Here is a 7,588-nt window from a genome sequence, read left to right on the forward strand (position 1 = left end):
GTCGCTACGGTGTCCTCTGCTATCAACTTATATCAGGCGACGGGGGACGCTTGAGTACTGCTTGGGGGCTAGGGAGGACTGACAATGGATAATCTGTGTCGAAAAGAGTCGGGTCAGGTGATGGCAATCAAAGGTCCAAACCGCAGGGCTCAGTTCTTGTAGCAATAAGTCACTTGTAACATAAGAGCATGTTGAACATATTTTGCTGAAGGTGTTAATTTCTTCGTGATGTTGGTGATTGTTTGGTCAGGGGGACCAGCAATCCCACATGCCCCTCAAGTGTGGAGTCACTGGTCTTGATGTTCACTCCCCGTCAGGTTTGGATAACCACTCATCATCACTACCACCACAACTGCAGCAACAAGACAAGCGGCAAACGCAACCGTCCTGCCAAACACGTCAAGTAGCTCGGCAATCTGTCCAGATAGCCCATCATGTCCATTGCCGACATCCCCTCCCCCCTGCCGACGTATCTCTACAAGATCATCCCCACGGCGCCTCCCGCCACGCTTCCCCAAGAATGGCCCCTCTCTGACCTTGACCGCAAAGACGGCTACATCCACCTCAGCACGGCACGCCAGGTATGGAAAAGCGCCTCCTTCGTATCATCTTCTCTACTTTCCGTTGCCGCCCGGGGTTTATGCACGCCCCAATGCCCCCCCTGCCAGGCTACCGGCTGACAGTGGGCGCGTGCGCGCATCCCACCCACAGGTCCCCGTCACAGCGGGCCTCTTCTTCAAGGAGCACCAGTCGCTCTGGGTCCTCAAGCTGCGCCTGGCGAGCTTCGCGGCGGGGAACCTCCGCTGGGAGGCCGCCGGGTCGGACGTCTACCCGCACCTGTACGGGCAGAACTTTGGCGCGGCGGAGATTGTCGACGCCCGGGAGCTGCGGCGCGGCGAGGCGCAGGTATGGGGGATTGCGCTGGAGGGGGAGGTCTGGCTCGAGTGAGCTTGCGGGCGAGCGACCTACTGACGGCAAGCTGAACGGTGTGTTTGGCAGGCCGCTTGTGGCCTGACAGCGCGGGGTGTTCAAGGACAGAGTCACGGGTGTAATGCGAGAGTGCGAGGAAACAAAATAGGAGAAGCAAACTTGCGCGTTTTTGGTGATCCGTTTATTTCCCTTCCCTGTCCCTTGGTATAAACTACAGCAGCTCTAGACAATCAAGTCTGCTCTCCCCTAGCCGTCATATGATACAGCAAAGCAAGCAAGTCCCCCCTCTGATTGTCGCTCAGATCAACGGCCCCCCCAATCCTATCGTCGTCGTTTCACACATGAACGAATCTCTGTTCTCAACCACAACAGGTTTTTCAGATGGCTCATCCGCGCACTTCTAAAACGCGGACGCATTGTCCGCCTCGGCAAGCCACAGTTTCGACAGATCCTTCGACAATCCCAGACGCAAGATCCGCAGAACGTCCTTGCTCGTCGCGCTGGCGAGGAGGCCGCTGCGCCAGTCCCAGCCGCGCCGGACGTTGCTCCCAAACTTGACACTGCTGCCGCCGCTGACCGAGCGATGCAGTTGGCTCGCGAGCATCGAGCTGCCATCCATGACATACGAGCTGGAGCCGCTGAGGCCGCCCGTGCTCTTGCGCATGAGGTCGTGCGGGGACGAGCCCTTGAGTCCTTGCGCCGAAGCGAGGACGAGCTTGAAGTAATCGTCGGCAGCGTCGAAGACTGTCGGTGAGACCGTCTCGATGTCCTCGACTGCTTTGAGAAGAGTGTGTATCTGGTCGAGAGTGATGATGGCCTCAGATGATCCCTGGTTGATGAAGGGAAGAGCCTCGCCAAGGAGGGCAAGGAGGAAATCCTCACTGACGACCGCGTCTCTTGACTCGTCATAGAGCCCACCGCGGATGTTGTCATCAGAGCTGGCGACGACAGCCACAAGGGCCGAGGCAGCCTGTCGACGAATGTTCAGAGACTTGTACGAAGACATGTTGGCGAGACCTTCTGTGTCGCGTAGCTCGTAGAACTTGCGGAGAGTGGCGTAACCGCTGAGCATGCGGCCGAGAAGCTGCGCAGCCTCGAGGTCTTGCTTGGCGTACTGCTCGAGTGTTTGCGAGCGCTCCGTAAGGAGTCGATGGAGATGGTCGTCGAGATCATTTGTCGGCGGGAACACCGTGGACTGGAGCAGGGAGTAGGACATGAGCAAGTTGAGCACCTCGCGAACCTTACCGGGTCGGTGCGCAAGCGCATAGTACCAGAGAGCCTCGCCGTACCGATGCGAGTCCTTCGCCAAAGTCTCGGCAAAAGTCTGAATGTGTTAGCGGTGGATTGTTGACGCCCATAGCAGCGGGGAATTCCTTACCTCTGCTACTTCCTCTGCGTACTGGATCATGCCGAGCTCGTTCACAATATGCCACACCTTGTCGACAGTCGTGCTCGAGTCAGAGTCGATAGTTTCGAGAATGTCGCGAAGTAGCTCGCCGACCATCTCCTCCGATCGATCAGCAGAGTCCATCCGCCCGAGCACCTGGATCGCCATTTCCCATCCATCCCTCTGTTTAGTAAAGTGGTCCAGCCCTGCGAGCTCGCGGGCATAGTGAATCAGCGTCGTATCTTTGATCCCCTCAACGTCGTCCTTGTTTTGTGGTGACACTCCTAGGATATCGAAATCCTCCATATCCAAGCTTTGAAGCGCAATCAGGTTGGGTGCCTCGGGTTTCGGCAGCCACTGTCCAAGGGACGCAAGCTCGGCCACGGCAGATGCCACAGGCAGAGACCACGCCCGCAAGAAACCGACGACAGCGGTGTAGTTGCCCTCCAGCGTAGAGACGAGCGCCACCTCGACGGGGTTCATGGCATTGAAGTGGAAGTTGGATTCCACAACGGTGTGGATGGCGATGGCGAGGCGCTCGAAATAAGCGTCAGGGCCCGGCGAAGGGGCTGGCAAGGCCAGCGCCTGGGAGCGGGAGCGGGACATTCGGAGGCTGACGTCGTGTCCGTGGTTCCTCTCAGCCTCCCACCAACCGAACATACCAACCGCCGCCTCGCACCAGTCTTGCGCCGTGTCGAGAATGGCATCTGGCACACCCAAGGCGATCTCGTATATTGTCTGAAGGTGCTCGTAAATGTCCCAAGGCACTTGGCTCTCGGCCTTGCGCGCCATGCTGGCCAGTGAGGGGCCATGATGAAAGCCATCGTCACTGCCATCGACAAGCACGTCCCTCTCCTTGCCCTCTGCAAACCGCTGGAGCTTGTCTAGGGAGCCCTTGGCCTGGATTCGGAACAGCGTCCAGTCACTACTGAAGATATCCCAGTTGTCCTTGGTGGCTGGGCACATGCTCAGCATGGTACAAGTGATGCTGACAGCGCGCTGGACATTTTCCAGAGTCTTGCCCTGATAGGCCTTTTCTCCGCGGCCCCTTGTGACGGCCTCCCACGCTCCGCCCCTAAGAAGCTCAATGGCGCCATCCACATTACCACGCATGAGGGCACTGCCGACGGTCTGCCAGTAAAGGCCATGATTGGCTGGGCTAGGCCTGTGCCGCATGACGTCGTGGTGTTGGTCAGGATACATGTTGTGGTTGTGAGCGGCCCAGTCGAAGAGAACGCCGGGCAGGGGTTCAACGTAGGAAGCATCTGGCCCGACCAAGCGAGCATTGTGGAGGCGGAGCACCAGTTTCGCGACAAATGCCGCCTTGCGAAACGGCTCGTCATCGTCGCCTGGGCCGACCTCTGCCGTGTGCTCGCTGTCTAACATGGGGAGGCTGTCGGCGTAGTCGTCCCACAGCTGGATCAAGGGCTCGCACATGAGCGACAGGGCACTGTCCAGCTTCTCGGGGTCTTCCTGGGCGCCGATGCCCTCGTCGTAGAGCTTGTTGATGGTGTCCTCCGTTTTGCTGATCAGCTCGGGGGCCTCGGAGAGCTGGGCGAAACCCAGGTCAGTGTAGAGGTTCTTCGCCATGGAAGCGTACTGGAAGTCTGTCCTCGAGCCGGCCGACGAGCGCTGTCGGACTGATGCGCGGAAGATGTCTCGGGCCTCCTTCCTCATCTGTTCGGTAGCGGCAGGTGTGACGAGGTCCATGAAATCTGTCGCCTCAGCCAGATCCTCTTCGTATTCGTCGTCGTCGCCTTCGGCATCGTCGTAGTCTTGGTTCTGCTGTTGGCGAGCCCGCTGGTGCATGTCTAAGAACATGTCTGTGTCTTCCTCCCCTTCTTCATCGTATTCCTCTTCATCCTCTTCGACGGAACCTTCCTCGCTCTCGTCGTCCATGTCGGCTTCCAGGATGCGCTTCATCTGTTCGTCAGCCTCGGCCACTTCGTCGACCTCCTCTTCCTCCTCTTCGTCGCTCTCCTCGTCGCTGGAGATGTGATAGGTGCCGGTCTTGTTCGTGGTGCTGCGCGTCGAATCGGCAAAGTCGTACTCCCTGCTCAGGGCCGACGGCTGCCTCGCCGACCTCGATGGCCCTATGGACCGGCCGAGGGGTTGCTGCGGCGAGTTCTGGGCGCGACCGAAGAGGTTCTTTGTCGAGCCGGCCGTGCTGTGGCCGCCAAAGGAGGTGGGCTTCTGGCCAGTCACTCCGAGCATCATGGAGCTGCCGAGGTATGATTCGGAAGGCGCGCCGGCGGGTGTGAAGGACGCGGCAGACGAAGGGGGAGGAGGGCCGGCCGGGGTCGTCGAGGGGTTCTCGCCGAATTGGAAGGAGCCAGAGCCAAAGTGCGAGCTCCTGTCGGGGGTGGACGGCGCCGGGCTATCATCGGGGAAAGAAAAGGTAGGCATGGTGTGTGGTGGAACGGCCCCTGGCCGTGTTGCTGTGGTCGGGAAGACCCTAGTTGTGTCGAATTAAGAGGTACCCAAGTAAGGTACCTGAGGAGGTCCGCTTGGCTGATGAATGGCAGCGATCGCAATTGTTTATTTTGGCACCATGGAAATGAAAAGGAAAGAAAAAAAAGAGCGTCGAGATGGCGGGGGGGTTGTGAGCTTGTGCGCGATTGATGTGTGGGTGCGCTGTTGGTAGTTTTCGTTGTTGGGTCAAACGCGCCTTGGGGATAAATTTTGGAGGTTCGCGATCACAGCTGCCGTCCTGTCGACCGGTAGGTAGCCTTGACCGGCCAACGCTGGAGCCACAAAGCTCACTGTGAGGACGGGACCCATGGCTGCCAGCTGGTGTGCGTTCTGGCACTGCGTGACACTGGCGCCTCTGGCTGAGCTCCCATGGTCCGATGGTCCGAGCGCACAGGCAGACAGACAGACACAGGACCAGGACCCTACGACCAACGGAGACTCAACCGCCCTCGGAACGCACGCACGGAAGACGGGATATGTACGTTCCATGGAGCGCTCCCCGGAGGCCCCGAACTCAACTGCCGGATCCAGCTTGTCATGATGCTGCAACAGCCGAATGGCAGTGACTCGGCTAAAGATCCATGTTGCGGCTGCTTCCTGCTTTCTCTGCGTGTCGTCTTCAATGAGAGTTCAGACGCTCGCTCACACGGCACACACATTTCAGTATGTAGAGCCAAGCCCAGCGATATTTGTTTCGGGCATGTGTGTAAGAAATAATTGTCATCTCAGTGGTTGACAAGATCACCAATGCTTTCCAACACCCGGGCATTCCACGTCCAACTACACACTCTGCCAGTCTGCATGCCTTTCAATCAGATGGAAAGCACAGAGTGGAAAGCACAGAGAGGCATCCGATTGCTAGGGAACATAGCCCCCAACGAGCACACGATTGTTGCTCGGCGTCGCCCGGCTTTCGGGGTATACGTGAGACCAGGGAGCGCGCTCGCCGTTGACTCCCGCATGACAGCTTTCGGGCGTCAGGTTGTTCGCCGAAAAAAAACACAAAGCGCGAACACGACCCAGACAAGCCAGACCACCATGTCTTGGCATGTCAGTCGGCCTTAGCTTCGGAGATTGTGATACGCTGCAGCTTCCTGTCCAAGCTGCAACATGCAACACCGGAGAGGAGGGGCTGGAGAGGAGAGGGGAAGCGGGAAGCCATCACATCGTTATGTCGTCGAAGAGCTCAGGGCGTGACGTAACTCTCCGAACTCCCGAGCTCGCACTTTCCTCCCCCCTTCCTCCCCCTCTTCACCTACCTCGTTCGCCCTGCCGACTCGGCAAGGTGGGGTTCCAGCGGTTCCGCTGGTGACCACCACAAAAGCACTTGGTTGATCTGGTTCCCCTACCCCTCCCAAAGCTATCGCGACGTCTGTTGCTGCATCCTGTCTCTGCTGCCATCTACAAGAACCTGGCTAGCGGCACACGCAAAACACCATCAAGGTCCTCGCCGTTCTCCCGTCTCACCAAATCCCCCACACCCTTCTCCCCCCATTCGACCGTCGCACACTACTAAAGAATCATGTCGTCCACCGAGGGCAAGGTACGTTTTTCCCCTCAGCTTCTCCTCAGCTCTCCTGACCTCCCAATCCCCCTACCCCTCCTCTCCACCGGACCGACCTCCAATGCGAACGCTCAGCTGCGGTTTAGCTTCCTGTGCGACGGTGACTAACCAGGCCATGACACGAGCAGACGATCACTTGCAAGGCCGCCGTCGCCTGGGAGGCCGGCAAGGAGCTGAGCATCGAGGACATTGAGGTGCTTCCTCCCCGCGCCCACGAAGTCCGCATCCAGATCTACTACACCGGTGTCTGCCACACAGATGCCTACACCCTCTCCGGCAAGGACCCCGAGGGTGCTTTCCCCATTGTTCTCGGACACGAGGGTGCTGGCATCGTCGAGTCCATCGGTGAGGGCGTGACCAACGTCAAGGTCGGCGACCATGTCGTCGCGCTCTAGTACGTCTTTTTTTTTTCTAGCCCGTTCATCGAAAGAGTGACACATGTCTACACTAAGATCACGACACCCGCTGACCACATGGGTGCCACAGCACGCCCGAGTGCAAGGAGTGCAAGTTCTGCAAGTCCGGCAAGACGAACCTCTGTGGCAAGATTCGCGCCACCCAGGGCAAGGGCGTCATGCCCGACGGCACCTCCCGCTTCCGCGCCCGCGGCAAGGACCTCCTCCACTTCATGGGCACGTCGACCTTCTCCCAGTACACCGTCGTCGCCGACATTTCAGTCGTCGCCGTCCAGCCCGACGCCCCCATGGACAGGACCTGCCTGCTCGGCTGCGGCATCACCACGGGCTACGGCGCCGCCCGCATCACGGCCCAGGTGGCTGAGGGCGACAACATTGCCATCTTCGGCGCCGGCTGCGTCGGCCTGTCTGTCGTCCAGGGCGCCGTTGTCAACAAGGCAGCCCGCATCATCGTCGTCGACGTCAACCCCACCAAGGAGGCGTGGGCCAAGAAGTTCGGCGCCACCGACTTTGTCAACCCCAACGACCTCAAGGACGGCCAGACCATTGTCGACAAGCTCGTCGAGATGACCGACGGCGGCTGCGACTACACCTTTGACTGCACTGGCAACGTCACCGTCATGCGCGCCGCCCTCGAGGCCTGCCACAAGGGCTGGGGTCAGAGCATCGTCATCGGCGTCGCCGCCGCCGGCCAGGAGATCAGCACCCGCCCCTTCCAGCTCGTCACCGGCCGCGTCTGGAAGGGCTGCGCCTTTGGCGGCGTCAAGGGCCGTTCCCAGATGGAGGGTCTCGTCTCTGACTACCTGAAGGGCGCCCTCA

General features: G+C 59.4%; 4 protein-coding genes across 4 annotated transcripts in view; 3 read left to right on the forward strand and 1 right to left on the reverse strand.

Annotated features, from left to right (window-relative positions):
- Positions 1-434: 434 nt before the first annotated feature.
- On the forward strand, positions 435-948 carry VDAG_00204 (uncharacterized protein; the record flags this gene model as incomplete). Its single annotated transcript, XM_009651581.1, has 2 exons — positions 435-581; positions 712-948. The coding sequence occupies 2 exons, from the start codon at positions 435-437 to the stop codon at positions 946-948; spliced, it is 384 nt and encodes a 127-aa protein (XP_009649876.1).
- A 382-nt stretch (positions 949-1,330) lies between these two features.
- Positions 1,331-4,723, reverse strand: VDAG_00205 (uncharacterized protein; the record flags this gene model as incomplete). The annotated part of the gene is made up of 2 exons (XM_009651582.1): positions 1,331-2,254; positions 2,309-4,723. 2 exons carry the CDS (start codon positions 4,721-4,723, stop codon positions 1,331-1,333), a joined length of 3,339 nt encoding a protein of 1,112 aa, XP_009649877.1.
- Positions 4,724-5,096: 373 nt separating this feature from the next.
- On the forward strand, positions 5,097-5,651 carry VDAG_00206 (uncharacterized protein; the record flags this gene model as incomplete). Its single annotated transcript, XM_009651583.1, has 3 exons — positions 5,097-5,267; positions 5,342-5,452; positions 5,586-5,651. 3 exons carry the CDS (start codon positions 5,097-5,099, stop codon positions 5,649-5,651), a joined length of 348 nt encoding a protein of 115 aa, XP_009649878.1.
- Positions 5,652-6,210: 559 nt separating this feature from the next.
- Positions 6,211-7,588, forward strand: part of VDAG_00207 (S-(hydroxymethyl)glutathione dehydrogenase) — a gene marked incomplete at its 3' end in the record, with an annotated part of 1,568 nt that continues 190 nt past the window's right edge. The window contains exons 1-3 of the mRNA XM_009651584.1: positions 6,211-6,332; positions 6,482-6,747; positions 6,840-7,560. Of these exons, the coding sequence (XP_009649879.1) occupies positions 6,312-6,332; positions 6,482-6,747; positions 6,840-7,560 (1,008 nt within the window). The 5' untranslated portion in view covers positions 6,211-6,311. The remainder of the gene's footprint in view (positions 6,333-6,481; positions 6,748-6,839; positions 7,561-7,588) is intronic.

This window comes from Verticillium dahliae, genomic scaffold (genome assembly GCF_000150675.1).
Source record: "Verticillium dahliae VdLs.17 supercont1.1 genomic scaffold, whole genome shotgun sequence".
In the NCBI taxonomy this organism is placed as follows: domain Eukaryota; kingdom Fungi; phylum Ascomycota; class Sordariomycetes; order Glomerellales; family Plectosphaerellaceae; genus Verticillium; species Verticillium dahliae.